The sequence below is a fragment of the Hirundo rustica genome, chromosome Z (genome assembly GCF_015227805.2).
Source record: "Hirundo rustica isolate bHirRus1 chromosome Z, bHirRus1.pri.v3, whole genome shotgun sequence".
Taxonomy (NCBI): Eukaryota; Metazoa; Chordata; class Aves; order Passeriformes; family Hirundinidae; genus Hirundo; species Hirundo rustica.
The window spans coordinates 8585663-8613307 of record NC_053488.1 but is presented as its reverse complement, the minus strand read 5'-3'; the positions used below and the strand labels follow the sequence as shown (position 1 = coordinate 8613307).

Here is a 27645-nt window from a genome sequence, read left to right as displayed (position 1 = left end):
TAGTGGTTATCCAGTGAAGTTCTTGTGTTTTCCTTCTTAGAGAAACTTTTTTAGCCAGAGCATAGTTGTTAATTTTCAATCTTTAGCTTTCTCTGCCATCATGCCAATTCTGGATATTGTCATCAGATCTTACACAGAAATAATCAATTATACATAGAATGCCTCCAGAGTGGTAAACAACAACAAAAAGGGCAACTTTATAATATTTTGGCTCAGAGTAACACTTCAGATATTTCAAAATAAATATTCAAAAATTATACATGTATAAATGTGTATTTTCCACTCAGGAAGCTGAGTTCATAGCATATCATCTACAAAGTAATAGATCTACTTTCAGATTAATTGTTTTTAAAAAGCTGCACATTTGTTAGGCCCTTCCACTGTATTTATCCCTAGCTGTTATTTTAAGGACCTTAAAGAACATCAATATCAAAACCCACCGGTTTTAATCAGACTAAACAATTCAGTCTTTCTTTCCTGTAATCATTAGAAAATCTTAATTTGCTTGAGAAAGGGCAAAGTGGCCTTTATTAATTTGGTCAGTGCTCAGGGTCATGCTTGTCAGCTGAATAAACATGAAAAATATATTTATCTCCTAGTGGCTTTTCTTGGAATTTGAGTGGGGATGTTGCACTATTCATTCCAGAGCAAAATAGGTCAAGTCTCTTGAACAGCCCTTTCTTTCCCACATCTCCAACAGTACTAAGAAATCACGTTCCTGAAAATTAAATTAAGTACTGGATTTCTTATTAGCTGTACAACAAGCTTAAGTCTGCAAAAATAAAATAAGCTCTACCTTCTGAATTTGTCTTGTAATCGAGTACTACTGTTCCAGTTAATGAAAAGTTAAAATACTTCAAAGTGGTAAATTCCTGTGGCTTTTAACATCTGATCTCACTTGCAGAAGTAAGTAAACCCAGAGATCAAAGAGAACTGTCATACATTGATCTTTCTTTCTGAGACTCTGCTTTTATAAATCCATAATGTTATAGAATGGGAAATGCAAAGCAAAACATATCCCCTAGATGCACATTAGCTTCAGTTGTGCTGGTACCTGTGATTGGAAACCTGCTCTCTCTGTGAGTCATTGTCTTAGGTGATCTGCAAAGGTGTAATTTTAATTTTTTTCTTCTTCTTCTTAACCCTTTCTTGCTCTACATGTGTTGGTATGTATTTGAGGTGTATACATTTATAAGTAAAATTTTACATGGCCAGCCCCTGTCACCTCCTATTCCTTGTTAACAGAAGAATGTCCACTTTTACCCAGGAGACACATGTATCTATATCTATATCTATATGAAGGAATAGGTAAGGGATGATTAACTAACTGCATTAATCTTCAAGTGTGGCCGTGTTTTGAAATTATGAATAATTTTGTCATTTCCATGATTAAGATTCAGAGCAGATGATGCAATAGTGAAGATGTGCTAAAGGTATTTGAACATCGTGCACAAATCTAGGACATTTTTAGGGGAGTTTATGATGTAAATTATTATCTTCTTCAATGTGTATGCAAATTAGTTGCTTCCAGGGGCTGTGTTTCTTCTTTGACTTTGACCTGAAACAAGAAAATACTGATTGAAGTAGAACAAAAATATTGTATGAAATTTCTATGCTTAATTCTGCTTTATGCTGTGCATCAACTAGGGTAGAGGGGGTTGGGTTTTTTTAAGATATAAAAATGATACTTTCTGTGCCAATCTTCCTTCCATCTTTCTGTGTAAGACTTCAGAATGTAATTTCTTGAGCAAAAAGTTACTTGGTAATTTAGAGAGCAATGTGGGATTTTTTTTGTTTGTTTGTTTGCTTGAGGCATCAATACCAAATGGATTTCTAGTACAGGAATATGTATTTGTAAGTGTTTAGATCTGTATCAGAATCCTTTCATTGTGGGCATTTCTGGTCTTCTGTATTGGCTCTTTAATTTCGTACAGCTAAATTCAAAACTTTGAGTGATGGTCAAAGAATCCCATCTCTTTGCAGCATAAAGGGAGAGGGGTTTTGAAGGATGGAATAAAATTCTCTCTGTGTATTTTATGGTCTTCTTTCATTTTTCACTTTCTTTGTATTAAGTATTCCAGTCCCTTTTCTCATAAGGAATGTTACTTTGTGTCTTTGATGCTCTATTTCTGTTCAGGTGCTTGCCCTGCCCAGTGTGGCAGCGCATTTCAGTATATTGGCTGTTAACACAAAAGCTGATGGATGCAAGAGTCGTGATTATGAACAGTAAACCACCTTTGTAAGCCCAGCAGTGCAGTGTAAGCCAGTAAGCGTGTCCCCATGGCAATTGTAGCAGTCCTGTTGTCCAAAAATGTTGGCATAAGATCCTGACATACAATTCCTAGGTTTTTGCTTGTCTAACTTTTTTTAAATTAAATCTGACTGAAGTCAAATGGTTAGGCCTGGGAACCATATTCTGTCTGTCAGGGTCCTGGTGGTAAAATGGGTAGTGTTGTTTTGAGGTACTGATGCTTTAGTGGTAAGTTGTGGTAAGTTTCTGGGCACCAGGTTAAATTATCTGCATACGGACTTCTGTGTACGGATTTCAGGAGCTTTGTGTCATCTGGATGATATGGGCTTTCCTCTCTTAAGATTTTTGAGCAGGGGTTGATGTGAGCAGGTGACTTTCATATTTAGCTGGAAAGCAAACAGCTTAGGCCTGACTCATGAATGAGGTCTCAGTTGTTAGCAAAAGACAGCTTTCAGCTTCTCTGCTCTCCTAGGCAAGCTATCATTAAAGGTAGGACAGGAACTATTAGGGAATTCATTTTTCATGAGGCAAAAGAGAGAGGTGTGAAGGTTTACCTCAAAAAGGGTTTGCATAAATCCAGTCTTTCAAAACTGTAAAAGAATGATCAAATAATTTCATGAAAAAGTTGAATCTTAATATTTAAAGTTGATTTATAAAACTTTTATGTTTGCACTTCACCAGCTGCAAGATAGAATACTGATCTTCAGTTCTCACCATGTTTGTACCATGGCTCAGCAATTGTAATTTGTTCTATGCTCTGTGCTAACTGAAGTTTTTTTCTGACCTTTGAACATGTAGGGGTGAACCACTGGCACTATTTAAGCCTATGACAGTGAAACAAACGTGAGATCGTGTAAGTAGACCAGCACACTTGATCAATATGATTTTTCTTTTCTTGACTGTAATGTGAAGTTATAAAAGCTGGCAAAGTATACTCTACTTTTTGGTTGATGGTGTCCCTTACAGTAAAGCTTGGTCTGTCCAGAGAGTTGATCTTTGTATGCCTGATGGCATATTTCAAAATGCTGGCTGAGGTGTTTCTTAATAAATGAAGTCCTAAATGTTGTGGCCTTTAAACTGCTGTAAACCTAGGAGAGGAGACTGGCCATGGAATTTGCTGTCTAAATGCCAAGCTGTCTTTAGCTATCATGGAATATGGAAGTGCAGCAGTTGTTCCCTGGAGAAACTTCAGGGAAACCCTCCAAAAAGTGGATAAGAATAAAGTTTAAGAAACTTTTTTTTTTTTTTTTTCCTAAAACCTTGCAAACTTCTGATTTGGATTTAGGACTTTGACCATGAAAGTAAGAAGGGCATGCCTTCAAGATACGGGTAAGGAGCCTTGCTGAATTTTAAGGGTCTTATTTTCAAGTACCAACCCCACTCACTACGTTTGGTACTATCCTTAAGTGTTATCTTTCACTTACTGTGATCTGAGTTTTCCCTTGCATAATCTTCTAAAGACTCTTGGTGGGATGTTGAGGTAGGACCTGATCACAGTAGTGCTGTCTCCCTTCTGTTTGCACTCCATGTCTTTTCTTTGGGAGGGGTGCAGACAGGTCCTGCAGAGATCTGGTGGAGCAGAGTCTAGTGTAATCCAAAGCCTGGGGATGTGTATGTGGCTCCTTGAGCCGGCTTTTTGACACAGCATACAATGTAGCATTTCTCTCTGTTAAATACTGACTTGAAATGAGAGGAGGAAGTGAGTGGATAAGTTGAGCATTTTATGCTTTGTTTGTTTCATTCCTTCAAGTCTGTATATCCTGGGGGGATGCAGCTGTCCAGTCAGTATGCTGTCTGGGCTTGGTTTTCCTGCTCTGCTGTGAGACAATTAGAAGGGAGGGGAAGGTCTGCCTTTCTCTGGTAACCTCTGTTGTGGTAGGTTGTTCCACGACTCTGTGAACTGTTGTGGCTGTGTGCAGCTGGTTAGGAGTGCCACAACCTTCTTCAGAAGCATCCTGAAAAGGATGTCATGAGGGGCACAGCCTCATCCAAGCCGTTGGAGTGATCTAGCTCTTTTGTGAAAGCTGCAGGATTTGGGCGACGCAGAAGGGAAGGGATGGAGCCTGCTGGTGGAGTTCTCCAGGAGCTTTATTCCTTGAGGGGATCAGGAACAGAAGAGCAAAGAGCTGGGAAAAGCAGGAGCTTTTATACAAGGGAGGCAAGGGGCAGGGTTACACAACTTTACTAGGGATTGCAAAATGGACCAAGCAGGGGAAGGGTCGAAATCAGACCAATTAACTGGGGCAAATGAGAGGAAGGAGGGAAATAACCAATGGGGTACAACCAATTAATATGATACTGATAAGCTTCATGGGGCAATCAGCCTGGTACTGATAAGGCCTTTTGGGGGGGAACACACTTTATCACTATGGGAGGTGGCAATCGCCTAAGGTTTCTTCCCTAGGGAGCTTACCACAGCCCTGAAGCCTAGGGGCTGCTTTCTCTCCAGGGGAGAGTGTCCTCACCATGGTCAGGTTCCACAGCCTCACGAGGCTTAACTCCCTCCACAGTGAACATGTATAGGTTCAGGAACTGGTAAGGGGTCCAATAGGCCCATGTCCTATTGCTTGCTTTTCTTTACTCTTTCATAATGTCCGGAGAAGCTGGAATCCTTTCCTTCTCTGGAGTCAGATGGCTTTCCAACATGGAACCAGCTGGAGGAGCTTGCTGCTGTTTGGGCAGTTGTCTTTTAGATAGAGGCAGAGCAGGCTTTTATTGACTGGGACAGTATTAAGACCCTCAAGCTCTGAGTTTAAGAAAGGTTATAGTGCTGAATTTAATGCAGACATTCTGCTGATCAGGCGCTTTGAGATTTTTCTGTCAACATCAACACATCTCATCTAGACATTTTTGTGATTGGACTGTTGGCTGTCTTAGAGGACCTTTCTCTTGGTAGTGATGCTAACTACACATACTGCTGTTGTGAGGACACACATCTGTCTTTTGGCTGGCAGGAACTGCAGCCTCACATGTTGAACATCTCAGGATATCTTTCAGTGGTCTGTTCCTGAGTATTTCCAGAACCTTAACTAAATGAGGAGAATGGGATAGAAATCTGCCATCAGATTTCTATTTTATGCTTCATTATAAAAAGAAGTGGTTTATGGGCAGTGCATAATGAGCTGCATACCCTGAGGTCATTGTTCTGGAGATAAAACACCTGGCAATGCCAATCATCTTATGAGAGCAGTAAAGAGCATATCTGCAATACAAACGAGAGTATAATGACGACTCAAATGGTAACATGAAAGTATAAAAAAAGTATTAAATATTAGGAGGTTTGCATAGCTTCATTCCTGATTTTTCTTTGCTTAACAGCGGCCTCGAGCTGCTTCCTTTCTTGTACTTAGACCTGTAAATTAATTTAACTTCTGTACTTATGGGAAGTAGCATCCACTGTGGAAGCATAGCGGCTACTTGTGAATAGATATGCTAGAGAGCATGGATGCAGTAGTGAATCCTGACTGAAGCTAAGATGCCTGTAAAAGGAGACAGATGAGCTTGAATCTGATAGGTAGGTAAAGGATGGAATTGTCATTTTCCTTTTCTTGCAGATTCCTCTGTTTCCTCTGGGCACCTGGGAAGTTTATCCCCTGCTTTCCACTTTGGGGAAGATATGAGTATGGAAACTCTGAACTAGGAGCCTGAGCTAAGGTTTTAGGAACTTCTAAAGATTACTATTTTTGTGAAATGCTCTTAGAGAGAAAATATATATATTAGTTTTGGTTTGCTGTTTGAGTCAGGATTTCTCCCAGTACTCTTATTTCTTAATGAAACTATAATATGTGTTTGAAACTACAGCATGATTGTAGCCTGGAAGAGATTTACAGTCCTTCGCATTCTTAAGCCGTTATTCATGGAGAGTCCATTGTTTCATATTATTCTTGTGTGACCTTCTGGTATGCTGGCGGTGTAAGAGGAGAGGCTGTAGGAAAGGCAATTTAATTGATAGTCTTTGTATGGGGCATGAAAAATTTGGTGCAGCACCCTAAATCTTGCTGCATACATATAGTTCCACACCTTTGCATCTCCAAAAAGAGATAAAGCAGTAGGATTACCCGGGAGAGAATGGCTTGGGAATCTAAGTTAAGAGCCTAAATATAAAAGATAATTTAGAGTGATTATATTTCTTGTTAAACAAATATGCTATTAGCGCTAGTTCCTACATAATTTTATAAAATAAGAGCAGGCATGTATCTATTTTCTATCCATCTTCTTTGTTGGAAGGTTGCTGATTTCTTTGTCTTTGGACAGCACAGTGTGTACTTGTTAGACCAAAGAATTCTGGATCCTATGTTCCCTGGATTAGAAGGGACTGTGGAGGCAGTAGTCCTACAGAGTAGATACCTAACTGAGGTCTGAATACCTTGGTTTATGGTACATTTGAGATTCATAGAAAGGGCCTTGAAGTGTTTGATATTGACCATCCTGGGGAGGAGTGTGCTCCAGAAATGTTGCATAGAGTTACTCCCTCCTGGAGGATAACGTGTGCTGCTGATTGATTAGATGCTTGTAGTCTTCAGGAGACCAAATATTAAAGCTATATTCTGCCAAATCAATTAGGTACTTAAATGTTATTATCATCATGCAAAATATGGCCTGTCTTTTCCAAATAGGGAGGGTAATGTCCAAGTGCTAGCCAGAGGAAAAGTAGTGATTACTGAAGTACAAATTACTGTGGCATAGCTTTGAGATTCAAAGCTGTTTGCCCTCCTGTCCATAAGCTACTTATTGTTACCAATAATTTTTTGAAGTTGCTGTGAAAATACAGATGAGGTTGCTGAGAACCCAATTTGTGTATCCCAGTTACTGTGCTTTACCTGTATTTTTATTCTAAATTCCAAGTGGGGGATGCATAGTTTAGCCTCAGCTGATCCCTAAGTACCACACAGCTGCTCACTCCACACTTTCCCAGTGAGATGGGGGGAGAATTGGGAGAAAGTAAAACTCATGTGTTGAGGTAAGAACAGTTTAGTAATTGAAATAAAGTAAAATATAATAGTAATAATCTTTATCTTGGCTTAAGATGATTCATTGTTTTTCTTTTTTTGTGAAAGAGTTTTATTAAATAACTTTTAAATTTAGTATTAAAGATGTCGTGTTAATACAGCAGTTGAACATCACTAAAAAAACTGGGTTAACTCCCACAGTGATATGTAGTCACATAAGTCATAAATTTCAAAGCTTTTAGCACAGCGTGTTTTTCCTAGTGGAATCTCGTTAGTATGGCTTAGCAAGATTGTTTTATTTGAATTTCAGGCTATGGTTTAGTGAATTACTGCTATCTATCAGAATCAAAGAAACCAACTAAAATGAAGTGAAACTGTACTGTAGGTGATAAAGATCTTTCTAAAGGAGATTGTTTATTCTATATAGATGAATCTAAAGAAGTGTTCCTGATGTCGTGTTAGATTATTCCAAATTGCTTCTCCTAATACTTGAGAGAGCCTGAAGAATTAGATTGTGGGTTTTAAGAAAGAGGTTGTCTTTGTACGTATGACATGTTTGGTGCCAATATGTCAACTGTTTGAATGAAAGAATGGTTGGCTTCCAGATGACTGATTCTGTAACTCATCATTTTATTAGCCTTTTCATCCCTTGTGCTGGCTTTCAGTACTTTAAAATAAAATGTTGATTTTTCAAATCTGTGCTGTTATGTGTTCTAGAAACTTTAGGTTTCTATTAACTGACAAATTTCTAAACCATATAAAAGGGAATAACTTTGCCCTCTAATAGCTTTAATTTGTTTTCAGATTTTGAAATGGTAAAAATGCTTCTGTATTTCGAAGCTGCTTGTGTGGAATTGCTGTAGTTGATAATCTCTGTAACTGTACACAGATTAAAGGACTGTGTGATTTAAAATTTTTGACATTGACTTAGATGACTTCTTTTATTGTATGAAGGATATGGGGGTTCATTATTTTGAATAAGAAGATGTAACCCTGGGAACACAGGATGAGGTATGGTGCTTACTTGCAATGACTGCACAAGGCTGATTTACAAGTCAATTAAAAGTGCAGTTGCCTTACAGGCAAGAGATACTGAGTAGTCCTTGATAACAGAAGGTGGTCGTTGTCCCTCTTGACAGCAGTCCTCTTTCACTAGTGGAAAGTGCAAAGAAAGTTGAAGTAAAACCTGAACACAGTGTGAAACATCGTGGGTAGGACTGTACTTTATTTTTTATTAAATCAGGTTACTGTAGGAAAATATTGTTATGACCCCCTTCTCATTGAGAGGTTACTATCATCTTGCAGATATTGTAGTGGTTCTGTGCTAAGTCCTACAATGTAGATATTTAAACGAAACATGCATTTAATTGCTTATGAGATTCATGGTGATACCAATCAACTGGTATAATTTAGTATACAGCTAATCCTTGTAATTTAGAGAGTTTGAAGTCATACTGAACTTCTAAGGAACTGTATGTAAATCTCTGAGGTGATATGGTCTATAAATAAATCTCTAAAAGCCATACATCTTCTTTTTGCTGTTAATTTTGGATTTTCTGTATGAGGGTGAAGAAACGGTAGCTGGTCTAAACATTTTGTAAAGAATGCAGTTGTTGTGTAGATTTGGATGCTTTTTACCTGTTTATGTAGCGGTTTCCTACACATATATAATTATGTCTGTTCTTTCACATAAAATGCGTGATTCATTCCGCTATCATTTCTTTGCCTAATGGGACTTAATATAGGATTTTTTAAGATCTAAGTTGCGATCTTTCCTTTTGTCAGCCATTGGTATAATTGTTTTAAATAGCTGCTTGTTTAATTGGAAAAGCCTAGATAAAAAAGACAGGACGAGTAAGGGTAAGTCAGCTTAGTAAGTGTAGGTTTTACAATGGGTCTGTTTAGAATGTATGAACAGTTACTTGCTTAGATTACACAAAGAGTTAAATAGAGGGGTGGAGTATTTAGAATGATCCACTGTCACCTGTCTGATTACATTCTCACACGGTCTTCATGGTCTTTCCTAATTGTAGTGCTACTTACACTCATCACGTTTAAAAAGAATAAAAATCTTTCTTAGGCCAGATAGTGCTAATAATCCCTTCTGGTAATGACAGACCTGGGTAAATTGTCTGAGACTGACAAATGGCAGCTTAGAGATAATTTGAAATGCAGTGGAGGCACTTTAAATTACAAACATGCTTCTTGAGTATTGTCCTTAACTACAAATCTCTGGCAAATGCAAATTGGATTGTGCACCCTTGCAGAATTCTTACCCTTACACCAGATATTCTTACCCTTCTGATATTTTTTTTGCTAATTTTACTTGTGAGGCTAAAGGAGAGGCATCCCAGTCTCTGAATTCTTTGTTAGAAGAAGAGGGCAAAACTATAAATGTATCAAATAAATGCCTTATCCTAGTTCACTTTCAAACGAGTTCAGGAAAAGGGTTTTTCATGGTAGCTATTGTTCGGTAACTGCGTGTGCTGTCTTTCTCAGCGCTGAACGGGAAAGAAAGAGATCAAAAAGCCCTTGTCTGCAAGGTCTCTTGTGGCGGGGCTGCATTATTTAAAAACTTAGGAGCATGTTAAAGGCAAACTCAGGAAAATCCTGCATTTTCTGGATGTGCCTCTGCTGCTTGTTAAGCTTAATTAAAAAAATACACGGAGATACACCTACCAGTAATTCTTACTAATTTGTGCTCAAGCTCACGCATGCACATCACTAGTATATTGATCAAGTAAAGCGTTTCTTTTCTCAATCAGACTGTAAATTTACAGTGCAATCCCTTCACATAAATAATCTTGCTTTCATCTTGCATTGATTTATGGATCAACTTCAGCTCCATTACATGCTGAGAACCTTTTACTCCAAGCTCATTTCATCATGGGTTTCTCTCTTTTGTTTTGTACCTGCCTGGCATAAATGTGTTGTGGTTTCCTTTAATATGTTATTCCTAATGAAAGTGATGCTGGATTTGAAGCTTTATGTGGCAGAATGGATTATTTAATATTTTAATGTTCTAAATAAAGAATAAGAAATTGAAAATAATTTTTTTTTTTTACTTAATATGTGTGAAGATTGTATCACCCATTTTTATGAGGTGCTTGTGAATTGCTGTGGCTGGAATGCCTGATTATACTTAACATTGCTTACTAGTTCTTAACACAATTCTTACTAGAAGGCTGTATTTCAAATGTGTTTTCTATTAGTCAGAGGAGTAAGTTAATGAGTAGGCATTTTTTAAGTTGCTGAGAAGGTCCCTCAAATGCTGTCTTATGGTCAAGAAGCTCTCGCTGTGCTTGAAACAATGGTTTTTCAGAAGCGTTTGTTACAGGGAACTGGTCAGTGGAACCAGGAGTGTTTCAGCTTGCATTTTTATTTTTAATTTTGCTGTAACTGAGAGAAAAGTGAGACCTAATTGAGCATGGATGGAGCAGATAGGCATGAATAAACAATTAGTTTTCTGAGGCTTCCAATGTGATAGAATAAATGAAACCTTTATAGGTAGTCTAGGAACTCATTGGTGAATGTGAATGGAAATAGATTTTATAAAGAACTAAACTGCTTTTGCTTCATTAGTATTCATGGTATAATGAAAAAACCCGCAACACACCACCTCTTTCCAGAGTATATATATTCTCCTCTGGATTATTTTTTCCATGAGACAAATGATGATGGTGTCAACAGCTGATGAAGATGAATAGGCTTCTTTCTTATGTATTTCAGTGTTTTTTGGTTGGGTTTTTTTTTTTCAGTTGAAAGTGACTTTGAAGGTTAGTTTTACTAAATTTTCATCCTGCTAGTTAAAGAGACAGAAAAAAGTCATTCTTAAGAATCTGTGTAAAGAGCCGAAACATTGGAGTGGTTTGAAAAGGGTATGGATATAGATGCCTTCACATGCACTGAGTATAAATCCTTATTTCCATGCATTTGTCATGGATTTCTTGACCTGTTAAAAGGATTATTAAAATAATTAAGGATGAAAATACTGCATGTAGTGACTAAAATATCGAAGTTCTTTTCAGTTTGCTGTGTAGCTAATTTCTGCTTTCATTGAGAATTTAAGGAATTACTCAGTGTGGCTAGTTTAATGTCTTTATCTAGGGCAGAGCATAGTGCATAGCTGTTGTACTAATGGCTCTACATATGGTTGTAAGGAAATTAATACAGCCATAAAAAACTGAAGAACAAAAAGCTGCCAAAGAGGTGGCTTTATCCAAGGGAAGGTAAGAAAATAGTACATATTAGTAACTTTTGTTTAAACTTGGTGGCTCCCACTGTTCAGCTGAAAACTTTGTCGTCTTTGTTCTCTCCCGCTTCTTATAGTAGATAAAACAGCGTAAACAAAACAGCCTTCTGAAGCGTGTGCTTAGTGTTGGGAGGATGTGATTTTTGCAACTGGCTGTTCCCTGCCGTGCCAAGTAGTTTCTTTGTGGGGACGCCGCGGGGGTCAGCCGCTGCTGCTCGCCAGCGTCCGTGGGCCTGCTGCAAGGATCAGGACTGCGGTGTTGTCGGCTGCCCTTCAAACCTGCAGCGCCTCGTTTTCTCTGAAAGGGGGTGTGGGGATGTGCGTGCGTGTGGTTTTTCTTCTGCTGCAGGTTTCCAGCTCCCGTCCCTTTGCCCCCTCAGGGGTGTTTTCCCAGGCTCCAGGAGCTACCTGCCGGGTTTCTGGTTGGCTTGTGTCCTTGTTTTCCCCCCAGACTGGAGCAGGAGTGCTTCTGCCAGCTCTCTCCGGCTGCCTCCTGGCTACTCTCTGGGTCTTTTGCAACAGGCAGATGTGGCAGCAGTGACAGCAAATTTCAACACCATGGAATGCTTTTTCCTGACAAGATGGCCATGAGGATGGGCAGGAAGGGAGTATCCTTCCTGCTACACAGCAATGGCATGCTCTGCTGCACATCTGGACAGCTAAGGGTAGATTTTCTTTTTGTATCTTTGTCAGATCCCTTTTAAAAGCTGTGGAGGTAAAGGTAAAATGTGATTTTGCTTCCTGATGCCTGGGCAGTCCTTAGAGAAGCTGCCCCATTGCCGAAAGTGGGATTTTCTTTTTCCAGATGGTACCCTTGCAGCAGAGCTGAGTGGGTTTGGCAGGCCCCTGGGGCACTGCTCTCTGTTTTCATGCTTTTTTTTTTGTTAACTTCTCGAACAGACTTTTGTGACAGAAACCTCTGTGTTGGATCTGGTCCCTCTGTGTCCTCCCTAGCAGGGCTGACCTGTTGAGCTGCTGCAGCCTTATCCTGGCTAGCAGCATGTTTGTGATGTTTCCACTTCACTTTTTTTAGAGAGATGACAGTTTTTCCTAGTTTGGAAATGATGTTTTTTTATAAGAAGCAAAAGGCCTTAGCACATCATGTGCGTTCCTGAGAAGATACCTGTGTGACTGCTAGAATAAAATAAAAAAGGGTTGATGTTACGTGTAAGTAAAGCGCCCTATGTGATCCCTTTTAACCGTGGGTCGAGCTATGTTTATTTAGATCTGTGTTCTGGTTTCTGCTTATGTTTTTAGGTCCTTATATGAGGTCTGCCAAGCCTGCTGTTTCTTAATCTTTGGATGTTTGTTAAAGCTGGGTTTGTAAATCCAAGGAGACTCAGGGCAGGCTGAGTTATTGGAGGCAGTGCCTTCAATACAAATACTGTTGCTTCCTTTGTTTCCTGGAAAGGGAGCAGTCTATCTCTGAGTCTGTGTGTACAGATGAAGCGCACAGGAGGCTTTCAAGAACTGAAGGACTCTGTCATATTGTAACAAAACTGTTCCATCTTAATAAGGGTAAAGTAATAATTGGCTCAGACAGCAGTGCGCATGCATATTTATAGGCCACTTTTTGGCCTTGTAGAATACTGTAAAGGCTGTGCTTCATTTTCTGTGCAATCATGTGTAAATTTGTTTCTGAAAAAGGATTGGATGCAACCTGATTATTTTTTAACATAGCCATAGCTGATACTTCAAATTTGTCCAAGTTGTATTTATTTGCTTTTAATTGACCGGACATCAGATTTGTTTTTAAAAAAAAAAAAAAAACACCAACCAAAACAATTGTTTTCAATGCAGATTTGCATTTCTAGAATGAGTGGGAAGTGGGTAGCAAGATAATGTGCTTATGTCTCTGTTGATCCTTAGCAGATTTCTTAAAATGTTTCTTTACTGCCTATGATACAGGTAGATGCTATAGGAAGTCATCATTGCTCTTTATGCAACATCACATGTTCAGCATATTAAGCTGGACAATTTTGAACAGTGACATTAGCTTTAAGCATATGTTTCAGCATATATGTGGGATGTAAAATCAATAAATACAGTGGTTAGAAGTGATGCTTTGTGAATCACCGAGCTTTGCTGTGGGTTTCTTTTTACCTTGGGAAGGGCATGTTTGCAGTGCCAGTTGCAGGTTGCATTCATGTGTAAATCAAGTGTTGCCTTATGAATGATTAGCAAATTTCCCTGTAAAGAAGACCTTTTCTGTCTCTATTCCTTTTCAGTCCACAGTGAGCCTACAATCTTAGTTTCTGTCCCTGACGTAGTTGATGGACTGGTGTCACTGTCCTAACCAGGAAACTGGAGGTCATGGAGATAATCCAAGGCTTGAAGTCTGGGTTAGAATGACAGATGCCACTAGGCTGGAGAACTAGTGAGGTTCAGCCCAAGCTGAACAAGACCTTTCCCTTGGCGAGGCAACGCTGAATTTAAGATATGTGGGATAAATAGTAAACTTCCCTCTTGATCTGTGATGGTGAGAAAAATAATCTGCTTGTTTTTGAGGAAATGTGTGAGGAAATGGGGCAAGAAATGAGATCTTTCCTTGTCCATTGAAATCCTTGTGGCTTGTTGAGTCTTCCTTTGTATCCACTCTTCACCGTTATTATCCATGGCTTCTTGGAAGTGGTGCTAGTTTTTGGAGAAGTTTTCCTTTTATCTCTGTGCGGTAAGTTACTTGTTGCTCTTTGTTCTGCAGAGGCTGCTCTGAGATCTGTAAATATTCAGAATAGTTGTATTGTTATCCAAACCCTACTCAAAACTAAGATAGATTAGTATTACTTGTGGGTAAAGGGAATATAGATTATTTCAACCATCAGCTGATTTAAATGGAACTGTTGACAGTCTTGTTCAGCTGATGTGTTTGGTACAGGTTTGTGGAGACTCTTAAGCAGCCCTAGACTGCTCAGATTGCACCCACAAGCAGAATTCTTCGAAAGCTGATGTTGTGTCCAAAAGCAGTGGATTCCTGTGTGCTGCAGACATGAGTTACTGCAGGACATCTGTGGAAATTTGCACCTCTGCTTGTGATGGTACTGTAAGACAAACTTCTCTGGTATCTATACTACACCGCTGTGGCATTTCCTCTTCAAGTCTGACTTAGTTTGACTGAGTTCTTGTCAAGCATCTTGAGTAAGTAAACTGCACTATGGTCTTAATTGATTAAAGTGTATTTTTAAATGAATTCTAAGATGCTTTTGGAAGGTATGATCCTATCTGTTAATAAGATTATATTCAGTGTTGCTCTCTGTGTCAGTGCAGCTAATCAAAACTCATGTATCTGTGCCAAATGTAATTAGACTTAGAGAGAGTATTTAAATGATAAGAACATTCCTCTCCCCAATGCCCAGCTGAAGTGAGTTTGTATAGCTTACATTAAAAAAAAAAAAAAGTGCTTTACAGGGCTATTTGTGTTAAAGTGCTTGCAGAGAATCCAGACAGAGGCAGTGTGCTGAAAGGAATCCAGTGTAAATAACATGGAGAAAGCAGACTACTAGGAGCATAAAGGGTTAATCGCTGTTGCAGTACTGGTAAGTCTTAGCTTGCTTGCTTCTGGTGTAGCTTATGTTTGAAGATGCAGTAGACAGAAGGGATTTTTAAGGTTTGTGAAACCATGCTCCTGTTAAGCATTTAACTTTTCAGTGAAGAGTTTTTAGTGAACGGCTGAACCTCTCTTCAACGTCAGGGAAGCTTCTATACTTTTATCTGCATAGGAATGCTTTCTCGCTTTAAGCATCTGTAATTTGGCATATTTCTTGATAACATACTTATTCATTTTCTTTGAGGACTTTGGGTTGATAATAAAAACCCCTAAGCAAACTACAGTAGTAAAACTACACCGGGTGTTTTCTGCTTTTGATACACTACATGTAAGGGTTTTCAGGTAATGCATCTCTTTTTTTGGATTGGTGCTTGACTGGGGGAGGTGTGAAATGGATGGCAGTGCACAGCCCTTCTGTTGAAAATTCAGGACTGAATATGGTTATAGAGCAACGACCTGAGGTAGGAAGAAGTGGTGCTGCCATTCAGAGGAAGAAATGGAATTACTTAATAGAACATCTTTGTTCATATTTTTAAGACCGAATACTTGACCAGTATTTTCCAGTTTCTGTGGGAGGTAGAAGTACTGCCTGTGGAGCAATTGAGGGAGGTTGGGAGTGAAGTAGTTTGGACAGTGAAACCATAGTGGGTGTTGGAAAAAATGTGGAGCTGATCAGACAAGTTCAGTTCTCATTTCAATTTAATTTTTACTGGAAAAAGACACTCCATGTTGCAACACATCTCAGCAGCCCAGAGTAGCTTCTTTTGCCTATCCTGGTTTATTAGTGTGATTGTATTCTCGTGGCTTCATTCACCTTGTACCACAAATTTTCTCTCTGAAATGCATTTTTTTCTGGCTGCCTCACTCCTCATTATGTACTTGGCTCAAATTGTGCTCCTGAACACTGATGCAAGGTCTTATTTTGAATCAGTTATCATGTCCTTAATTTTCATAAGGACATGTGGGCTGACGTACTTGATGTGACTAGTTGATGATATAATTATAAAGCAGAGAATTCATTCTAGCTTCAGAATAAATACATGATGGTAGATAGGTGGATTTAATGCTACTGAGGTTTTAAAAAATATTAGTATAATCCTTTCTGAGTAGGTGAGCTGTTAAAATCCCATAGTACAGTATGGGAATAATTTTCTTCAGAGGAATGTATCTGATTCTATTCACACAGAAAATTAATAGCTTGAAAATACAGAAAAAAATGTTTGAGAACGAATTGATTCCTATATAACTGGGGAAGACTTTCACTCAAATTACGTCCCTTTTTCTACAGGATCTCTAAATCTGTGTAGAAGTCTATGGTAAGGATATTTTGATATTCTGTTCCGTGTAGTTTTTAAACCATTCTCCTATAATAATACTTATCTGTTCCTTTTTGTAAGGTTCATACGTGTGAGGGAAGCAAGTAGGGTTTTGTGAAAGCTGTTATCTCCTGAATTTTACAGTGCTTCTGTAGAAATTCATCATGCCTGTGACAAAAGCAAGCAGATTTTTTTTTTTTATCAAATGTATGGAAAAATGGATTGGAAGAAGTAAATACTGTAGAACAGTATGTTTGTCGTAGGTTGGTGTTTGCTGTGTGTTTTCTGTCTTTCAAAGTGCCTTTGTTGAGAACGTATTATTTAATGTTGGGGGAGGGAGGCTTTTAAATAAGTTAACTATCCATGCATTGTGAATATTAACAGCAGAGACTGGTGGCAAGATGTGCACTGATTAAAAATCCCTCTCTAAGCAGCCAGCATACACTCTAAGGTTTACTTAACCCTGCTTGTACTTTAAATACAGTGCACTCAAATATACTTGATTTCACAGTCTTCATTTTTCACTGTTTTTGGTTTTTTTAAGAAAACCTGCCCTCTGTTACCGGTTATCCAGGTGCTCCTGAGGTCACTAACATTTCTTTTCAAAAGGTGTTGAGAGAAGGGTATGACTGCAGCCTGAGTGCTGTAATAATAAGACAGTGGGCAGGGCATGAGATGGCCAGATACTCAAGATGTAACATGAATGTTGTCTATTGGAAAATTCCTGCAGGAATACAGCTATTGTATTCCCTGCAACTTGCTGTCAAGCAAATTTGACTGATAAAAAAGGGGAACCAGCCAAACCCTAGTTATCCTGTCACATAGGCAGCATCAGCACATGGCATGCAAACAATATAACTGGTGAGTATGAAGTAAATACCAATGGAGTGATGATTGTGGATGGGCAAAACTGACTGCTGAGCAGAAGCAGTTTAATTAAAATTGATTAAAATAGCTCTGGTAGAATTTCAGCCGTCTTCTAGATTGTTGCTTTAATATTGTCCTGTGGACAGCGGTGGCTAATCTTAACCATCTGGTAAGATGCACAACCTGGACTTTAATGGTATTCAGGTTTCCAGGAGGTCTTTCAAATAAGTATTAACAAGTTTGAATAGGTCTTGGTATTAATTATCTGAATGTGATGTAATCTTCTTACTGAATGATTGTAGCGTCTTTTTGACTGAATTAACCACTTTGTAGGATTTGAATATGTAATATATTATTCAACTTCAAAACCAGTTTTGTATTCCAAGGATCTAGTGTTTTCTGTTTTCCTTGGACTTCAGTTCTTGGCCTGTCAGGATGGGAAGGCAGTTCTGCTGAGGGCAGAAAGCCTCCTCATCTGCTGCAAATGCTTTGGCTTGAAATGGAGTCTGAATGGGGGTATAGACCCCCCTAGTTCTGGTACATGTTGCTGTCTGGAGGGTAACGCAGGAAGGGAGCTTGCAAGCCTGGATACTTTCTGCAGTGCGTTTCTCTCATATTTCCCAGGCATCCAGAGCTGTTACGTGAAGGCTGTTAAAAGGTATATCCTTGCCTACTCTCCTTGGTTTACTGCAATATCAGTTAGGATGTACAGACTCCTGTCAAGTACACATTTTACATTCTCTTAGGTTATTTTGAGTCTTTGGAAGCAAACGTGAGTCTTTGGATAGCTTACAGAAATGCTTTGTTGATATATGTGTAATTGTTGTAATCTGTGGAGCATGAGTTGGCCATCAATATGAAAATACTAAATCTTGTTTCTTTGTAGAGTTAGACCTTAAAAATGGCTTTCGGTGTGATAGAGTCACTCAGTAACAAGAAGGTACCTTTGTGAGAGAATGCTAGCAGGGCATTGCCATTAATACTGTGAGTTAGTGGGGACTAATATTTAAACTGTCTTAACTCTCAAATATCATACTTCTCTGAAGCTGGGATAGCATCTTAATTATGAGTTGAAGACCTAGATGGTATGTGCTGGTGTGTACTATAGCACTGTCTTAAAGTTGTTTCTGAAACCCTGAAAGCTGTGAAAATGGAGCACAGCTTAACCGGAAATAATGACTTTAAATCAGACTGCGTGTTGTGGAATGCACAAATCTGTTCATTATGGGATTGACTTGAACAGTCATGAAGTTTGAATACCTGGTTAAAAGGGGGAAAAAAGAGAGAATGGAAGATGCAAAATTCTGCTATGTTGGCGTAAGTGCTAATGTGTAGGGAGCTTAGTGCATGTATTGATCTTTTTTTTTTTTTATTTTCCTTCTGTGGTTTAAAAGTTTGATGAACCTTAGTTCAGGAAAAAAGAGATTTAAAGTGTGGTCGGTTACTTTGAAGTGTGAACACCTGTTTCAGGAAAGAGTATGAATTTTTGCCAGTAGCTCACCTAAAGCCTTCATGGGATCAGGTCATCTTCAGATGCTTGGACTAATTGGAAGTATAGAACTAAACAATCTCTGGGATCCATCAGTCAGTAAGCACTTTGAGTATTTGCTTTTAGACTTAGATCAGGACTCTCAAAAGGATTTTTTTTTTGAAGTCAGCTGTTGCCAGTTGCTTCCTTTTTAAAAGAGTAGTTTGTATTTAATTTTTAAATTCACCTTGTGAGGTATCTTAGAAGTTGTAAATATTAATATTTGTGACATACCTGTGTTTATGAAAGATGAAGAGTAACAGTGGTTAAATAAATATTCTTTGTGGCCCACAACCACTCAGTTTAGGAAATAAAGGCATGGGCTATGTTAGTGAAATACTTCAATGTCTGTTGTGAACATGAATGAATCTTAATGTACTGAAGAAGCAGATTCAGAAATCAGTTGCATTTCTTGGTGCTTGAGGAGTGTATGTACACTTCCAGTGAGCTGTGGCTTTGATTGAAGAAACCTTTAAAACAAACCCCAAAACAATAACTAACCTGAAACATTAAATACGTAGGGAACTCAACATGGGATTCAAACTGCTTTGTAGGGAAGATGGTACATTGCTGTGGGATTTAACTGTAAGCAAAAATGGGCTTTGCTGTGCAGCTTCATCAGTGTTTCTGGTGACCTTGACTCATTCCTTTCAGTGGACAAAAAGGATGAAAGAGTCAGGTGTGCAGGTGATGCATAGATTTTCTGTCTGATATGTCTCAGTACATGAACTATAAAAATATAAGATTTAGATGTGCTTGGCTTCCTAAAAAACTGTAGTGAGAATTAGGGTTAAATGTTACAGAAAAAAAAAAGAAAAAGGTTTTTCAAATGATGACACCATGCCACTGCAACACTTACGGGAGAAGGATGGTTGTAAAACTTTTTCTGCTTTGCATACCCTGTTTTTTCATACTTTCTTGGTATTTGTTCACATGCATTTTGTCTTATTTTTGTGGATTTAATCAAATACTGAGACAGTAGATGTATTGTTAAGACCAGGCAGCTAAAATGTTTTGTGGATATGATGACAGGAACCCAGTCTGAAGAGCCAGGATCTGTATTTCCGCTTAACTTCAAAGGCAGTGTAAATGAATGTACCTTTTTTAAACAAGATAATTTTTTTTTCCCCTCGCTGGCGTTGACAAATAGGTTGTTATTTCCCGGGACTGGGCAGTGGTTTGCAGTTTGTTGATGGTGCAGTGCCATCTAGTGACTGCGGACATGGATGTGGGGAAATCTTGTCAAAGAAAAGCGTTTCAAGGGCTGGTGGCTGTCTGGAGTAGGTTTCCAGATCAGGTGGCTCACAACTGCAGAAATGCTGCTTTGTGGAAGCTTGAGTGAGTTGAACTGTGATCCCTTGTATCTTGAGAGGGGACCTCTGTGAAAAATGGTCTTCTTGTGTCAGAGTAGTTGGAGATGGTACGAACTGTTCAAGGGGAGGATGGCTTTCTTACACAGCCAGACACAAATCTGGCACTTGCAAATTTTTTCTTTTCAGTTAGCAAGTTAATTACTTTAACATCTTTGGGATCTTTTTTCCCCAAATGCTGTCATAATCTTTAGTTGGAGGCAGCTTACATTTTTTTCTTTGAATGAAGGTAAGCATTTAAACAGTATAGGTATGTATTTTTTTTCTGTTTCTTTGCAGCTTGATCACATATTATCACCTCCACCTATGCCTTTCCGAAAATCCAGTAGTCCTGAAGTGTCTTCTGGCCTTGGAAGGTCTCCTAAATTTAAGAGGCAGTTGAGTGAAGATGGGAGACAGCTCAGAAGAGGAAGCCTTGGAGGAGCTCTGACTGGTGAGTTTGGGGCATTTGTATGTGGATTAGCACTTTTTAACTGATGGCACCCTGGCCCTTGGGGCTGAACTCTTTGGGGGAGGTGTGAGCTCCACCTGGAGTTTCCGTAAGTCTCTTCTACGTGGGTTCCCTGACTTGTAGTGAGATGAGTCATGTTTGAGGTTCTGCCTCTAGGGGTTGCTGATTAGTGGCCAAGCTCAGCCTGAAAATCACCCCTGTTTGCATGACTGTGGCATTTGTCTTGCTGATTGGTGTGCATCCATCCATGGGATCGCTTATATCTTGCTTCGTCAAGGAGCTGAAGTGCATGGATGGTGCCTTTAGACCAGATTTCATTAAAGAAAATGCAATTTGGCATCATTTACGTGGTGGAATGCTCTCAGGGGCGGAACAGCATTACCAACTAGCCACAAGCTGTGGACTGCAGCTTCTCCTCTGTGGAGCTGTGCAGAGGTAGCAGGATGCTTGGGCAGAGCTCAGGCCCTCTCTGCCCTGGTAGTATCTTCTAGGCACTAGGTGCTGGTATTGTGAGTGTGTACTGATACCTCTGTGGCAGTGATGGTCACTGAATAATGATTGGTTTTGATTATGGAGCAAAATGAATATTAAAAAATAGAGACTTAGTGTATTTCAAGAAAAATAATTTTTCAATTCACTAGAATTTGAATTAATATGTTCGCAAAGTGCGTAATTGTTAGAGGTGTTGTACTTGGTGAGAAGGACAATAGATTTCAGTAAATTTCCTGGAAGATAGAAATGTCACAGAATAACAGAACATGCTGAGTTGGAAGGGACCCACAAGGATGGTAAAATCCAGCTCCTGGCCCTGCACAGCACTGTCCCCAGAAGTCACACCATGTGCCTGAGAACACCGTCCAGACGCATCTTGGACTGTGTCAAGGTTGGTGCTGTGGTGCTGTGATCACTTCCCTGGGGAGCCTGTTTCAGTTCTGACCTCCCTGGGTGAAGATCCTTTTCCTGATACCCAACATAAACTAACATAAACCTTCCCAGTTTCAGCTTCAGGCCATTCCCTTGGTCCTGTCACTGCTCACTAGACGTGAGGGATCAGTGCCTGCCCCTCCTCTTCCCCTCATGAGGAAGTTGTTTTATCTGTCCGAGTGATGTCGATTGATACTAGAATCAAGTACATGGAATTTAGCTTAGAGGAAGTTGAAATGGTGTTTACTTGAGATAGGACTGTCCTCTGTCTCTAAATTTTGTGGATTGTTCAGAGTTGTTTTCGCTTGGGGTTGAAAAATGGTTCTACAGTGGATAGAGCTGACTCTTCTGCAGTAAGTATCTGAAAAGTACCTTTAGAGTATTTGCGTTTTTCCCTTCTCTCCTACACCCCTTTCTCTAACCTTTTCCTGGAAGAAGCTCCAAGAAGTTACAGCAATACCTGTCTTTGTATTCACCACCTTAAAATCACCTACATGGCTTCTGGTAAATGACAAATAATTTTGTCCTAAGCAACCTTAAGGAACCTAAAGAACGTAAAAATTTGAAGTGTCTCACACTTTATGTGAAGGAAAAATATATGCTACTACAGGAATTTTTGGTATCTTATCATCACATAATTGTTGCTCTGATTTTTTAGTGTCACGAGTGTAAGATCTGTCATTTCCCTTGCAACTTCATTTTTGTCATGAGTCGTTACGAAGGTTTCAGAAACAGTGTATTTGTGATCCATATGGGCTTTCATGAAAAATAAGTGACCTACAGCAGACAATTTTGGTAGCCATTTCAGTGAACTCTCTGGCAACTCTGGAGCCTTACAGCTCTGAAAGCTTGGAGTGTAAACCAAAGTACTGTTTTACTGAGACTAAAAACAGCCAGCACAGTTATTTTTTTTTTCAGCAGGAGCTGGTGTGGTTTTTTCATTTTGTCTTTTTTTTTGTCTAACTTTAAAGTGGAGCGGTTGTCTTCAAAAACTGATCTTTAATAAGACCATATAAGCTGTGCAGATAAAGAGGAAGAAGACAGCCTAATCAAAAACAAACAGCAATTGTGCTCTGCTGCCATAGCCTCTAGTCTTTATGCTTGAATTATTGCTTGAGGCCTTTATAAAGGGAAATGGATATGCTTTTTGTCTGCATGCAATATGTTGTGCAGGGTTTAATGTCAGGATTTGGGAATATAGTCTGCAATAATCTTAAATTGCTTTAATGCACTTTAAATGAACCGGAATACCATAGGGCTTTGGTATCCTAAAATAATTTCAGTATCTTAATAGCTTTCATGATACAGGTTAAATTAATCAAACTCATTCTGATGACAGAAAGTTCTTTACATTCTTTGGGATTTTTAAAAAGCTGTTTTAAAGAAACCACTGCAGATAGAGAACTAATTCCCAGAGTTGTTTCAAACGTTCAGTAATCTGAAATCAATAATATCAATGTTGCTTTGGTCATGTATTTACATACCTTTTTTAACATATTGAAGTTTTGGATTTTTTTTTTTTAGATTTCTTTAATGCTTAAGAGTGATTTGCTGCTCTGGTTTGAAACTACAAGAATCACAGTGTAATTAAAAAAAAATATAGGAAGAAGTGGGGCACAAGAATTCCTTAGTTTAAAATGGTGAGCTGACATGTGCTTGTTAAGGGATAACTTCGGTGCTCACATATTCCCTCCCAGATTTCTATTTAAGTCTTAACGTTTTTGAAAAAATATCCCTGGTTCATAAAGGGGAAAAATATTTGGAAGCTTTTAATTTGAGAAAGTTCTTGATCTTTAACGTAGCTATTACTAGTTACTGTCTTCCTTTATTCTTCTCTTTTGTTTCTTTTAATACACCTTTAAGTGCTAGTTTAACAGTGGGTATCAGTTCATTGGAAGATAGCATGGAATAGTATCTTTGAAATTATTTACAATTCAGTCTCTGCCTCTGTTATTAAAAGATGTGCAACTCCTAAAATACAGTAGGTGGGAGTAAGTGAAGCAAGAGACAAGACTCCTAGCTTGCAAATTTCCAGAATATTCTTAGGCTGATGCGTGTTGCTCCGCCCAAATGTTAGAAGGGTAAATTGCATTTTTTATTTTACTTTCCCTTCCCTTTGTCTATTAAAAACACAGTGTTATTGAGCCATAGAGCACAAGCAGTATTAACAATGAAAACAAAAGGAAATTTATTTGTTTATATAAAAGAGAATAGTTGATTTCCTATAGGGTTGAATACTAATAGAGGTAAGTAGATAGGGGTTTTATCTCTGGGAATAGATCCCAAATAAATGAGTTGATTGAGCTTTACAGGAGGGAGAAGAAATAAAATCTATATTGTTGCAGTGTGTTGAATGAGACTTGCAAAACCTGAAAGATTACAGTTACTGAGAAGCTACTGTACTGAATAGGCTGAAGTAAATTACGGAACTCTTAATATATAAATATGAGAAAGTTTGAGAAGGATGTACTGGGTCATCAGTACATCATAATATACTGATCATGATGATCAGTGGAAGAAGAGGGCTGGAAACCTGCAGGGGTGGGATAGAAACTGAAATTATTTTTGATACAGCTTCAAGGAAACTACAGCAATTTTTTTCCCCCTGATTTGCATAGTTTAAAGCAATCCAGCAAACACATGTTTTCAGTGACAAGCAAATAATGCTTTTCAAAGTAAAATAAAAATGAGATCAATGTTTTTGAGAATAAATCTACTCTTGGATTCTGTTGAAATTTCCTGAGCAGCCACGGATTAAAGTTTGTCCAATAAAAGAAATGAATAGTGGTTCCTGGAGACACCATGCTACTATATTTTGGAAAAACCTCTTCAATATAATTGTTGCAACAGTATTGTTTTCCTTAATCTTCATTGCCAAGGAGGAAGACTTTGGGAAAAACAGAGATTGAGTTTGGAATGAAGGTAGTCTGTGGCCGCTATTAGTGTAGCAAATCTCCCATAACAGTTCTTGCAGTGAACTGCCAACAGTCCTGTTTAATAGAAAGACAAGATGAAAAATAGTATTTCATAACTGTGGTTGCTAAACTTAAGCATTCCTGAGATAAAACAATCTCAGAGTAAAAGAACTTTAATGTAATTTATGACCAATTCATCTTTTAATTTGAAAGGTCATGTTTCCAACAGGCTATAAAGTTTCGGTCACTTCACACTGTAATCAGTATTTGCCTTTTTCTCTTCTGCTGTGTCCTAACTTCCCTCCTGCTCCAGATTCCCCCTTCCCTGCATGAGCACATGCCCATAACAGTGCTTGCCACACCCTTTGTCTGGGCAGTAAACTGGATCTTTAAAAGTTCTGCTTGCACCACAGAAAGTGTAAAACACAGTAGTCTGACAGGCTGTTGAACTGCAGGATAAGCCCTGTCACAAAGCTGAGCTGTAGCTGCTTCTTTCATAGCCCTAGGTCAGACAGAGAGGGGAAAGAGGATTGCTTCAGAGGAATACTGGTGCCCTCTGGGTGCAGGGGCATTGGAGGTGTGCTGGACAGTATGGCTAAGTGAATTGAAAGGAAAGTATGGCTAAGTGAGGTCAGCTCTGTTATTCTTGGGACAGTAGACATCTGTTTAATACACATGTATTTAAAAGCCTCTTGCTGTAGCCTTAGATTGCCTTCTTAAGGATTTCTAATGGAACACAGACTGGGACTTTAAAACTTGTTTCAAATCAGGAGAAAAGATGTTTAATTAAAAAGCTGCTTTTCTGTGGTGGCTGCTTTTCTTGATCTCCACAAACTTCAAAGGGCTGTCTGTAGTCAGAGGGTTTTTGGCTTAAATTGTCTACAGATTTTAGTTTCCTGTGTTCAGAGATGCTTAAATAGAATCCATAGCAGAAGGTAATGTGAAAGGATGAGAAATTAAATGAGCTTTTGCCATGGAGAGGGTTAACCTAGCAAATCACTTGGACAAGCAAAACAAAATGCCCTTACTTTCATGTCCCAGTGCTGCTCCTCACTTTGCCCCAAGGTGGGCAGTGCAGCCCGGTTCTGTCTTCTCGGTTGCTGTGCAGCATTTGGAGATTGCTATCTCCCTTTCTACTTCTGAAAGATACAAGAATGTACTTCTGGGAAGAGATCATATTTTGGAGAGTGCTGCAGCTAACTCAGTTGTTTCCATACTGTACTGATAAGCTCTGCTGTTACATATAAAGAAAAAAATGCACTTTAGCTAACCATAGTTTGAACTTCTTATCTAGCCTACTGTTATCTCATCAATAACTACTTGGAAAAGACTTTCAGGTGGGCTAATTGTGTTGAACTCTGGTAGGGCTGTTATCTGCTAGGCTTATATTGATCTTACACAAGTACAGGTGACATAATACATACTAATTTCAGTTTATAGACTCCTTAATCCAAGGCTCCTAAAGCACTCTCCATTAGTAAAATTACTTCATGTTCTTCTGATCTTATATTGTCTACAAATCATGAAGAGCTAAAACAACAAAAAAACCCCCTTGTGATTTATATATCTTTTTCTTTAATGTTCTTGCTTTGATCAGCTTTCCACCTCTGAGTCATCAGTCATCCAAATATGCTCAGGAATTGTTGTTATTTCCGTATAATTAATCTATGGTTGATTTGAAATGAATTTGGGAATTCTCAGTCTGTTTTTTGCTTCAGCGATTCATCACTCTGCTAACACTAATTAGCAGAAAGATCAACAGCTTTATGGACCATGAAAAACAAGCTGTTCTCTTATCCATGGGTTGGCATGTGCTGGCAGGACTTGGAAGAGGAGGTTTTCCCCATTCGTACAGAGGAGCAATTGGCAGTAACAGAATTTTCACAAACATTGGCCTGTATAAATTATCATTAATATTTTTGAAAATGGAGATTAGCTCATTAAGTCTTATGGTGTCAACTATTAGGTATAACTTGGTGAGTGGGGAAAACTGAATTTGTACCATCATATGACCTTGTACCTTGAAACCTCTTTGTGAGTGGGGCCTTCCCATAATAGACAACTGCTTGTCACAGTGTTGATGTGATTAGTTTAACGCCAACATTTTAAAAAAGAGATTGTTTCTATTAATGATGGCTTCTTGGTGTAGATAAGAGGAAGTGTTCTGTATTTCCTGTGTACATAATCAAAATTTCTTTCTGTTATGGAAGAAATTACACGTATTTTCACCAGGAATATATGAATACAATACATGATTATACCACTCCATAAAAAGTCCTATGATTTCATAGCTGTCTCTGGGGATACAGCTTGATGGACTCTGTTGGCCTGTCCCCACCCCCAGAAGCAGAGGTGCTGTAGGACGAGTGGTAAGAATGATTGCCAGTGCCAAAGCTCTATCGGATGTGCCTTTTAATAAGAAATTTCACTTCCTGCGTTTTCTTCCCCTCTCATATAAGAGCAGAATTATTTCAGAATGGCTTTCATCATGATGTACATCAGGACTGGATGTACCCAGTTTAGAAAGCCTGAGGGCTCTCCCCAGCCCAGCACGGTGCTAACACCACTGGGCTCTGGCTACAAAGTGGAAAGGTTCAGTCGCCGCGTGTGTATGGTCACAAGCACAGCGCGCTTCGTTCATTCACGGCCTACCCAGAGCATTTCTGGCAGTCTTTTCAATTCCCTTCCTCAGAGGTTTCCTTAAAGCATGATGCCACGCATTAAACGTTTTTCCAGAATTAGTAGAAAGAGATAGAAGCAATCTATTTTATAATTACCTGGCTGAGGAAATGCTGTGTGGAGGTGGATTTTTTTTTTTTTTTTTTTTTTTTAAACGTATTCAGTACAAAGCTGTCTTCTCCAGATGAAGTAAATATATTCTGGCATGAAATACTCATTTTTAGATGGTTCTTGGTGCGCTGGTGTTTGACGTTAGGTTATATTTTGAGATGACGTTAGGTTGTATTTGTCATTGTCAGTTACCTTCATCATTTAAGGCTTCAATCAGCCTGCATAGTGGAGTTGATTTTTGCTTCCCCGTGCACCTAGCAAGATAATTTCCATATTCTTTGACATGTCTGGAATCTGCAGCATGTAATAGACTGAGATGAGAACAGAAGATATTGTATTCCTGTCTCATTATTTTGCCTTTAACTCCTTGATTGCTGCTTAATCGTGCTTGTATCATCAGAACATGAGAAGTTGATTGTTGTTGAGATCAAAGCAAACTGTAGAAGTAGAGTGCCTAATTAGCAGATATGTTTGCAAGCTGCCAGTTT

General features: G+C 38.8%; 1 protein-coding gene across 1 annotated transcript in view; it reads left to right on the top strand.

Annotated features, from left to right (window-relative positions):
* Positions 1-27645, top strand: part of MAST4 (microtubule associated serine/threonine kinase family member 4) — a 278078-nt gene that overhangs the window by 38759 nt on the left and 211674 nt on the right. The window contains exon 2 of the mRNA XM_058423983.1: positions 20357-20510. Coding sequence (XP_058279966.1) covers positions 20357-20510 — 154 coding nt within the window. The remainder of the gene's footprint in view (positions 1-20356; positions 20511-27645) is intronic.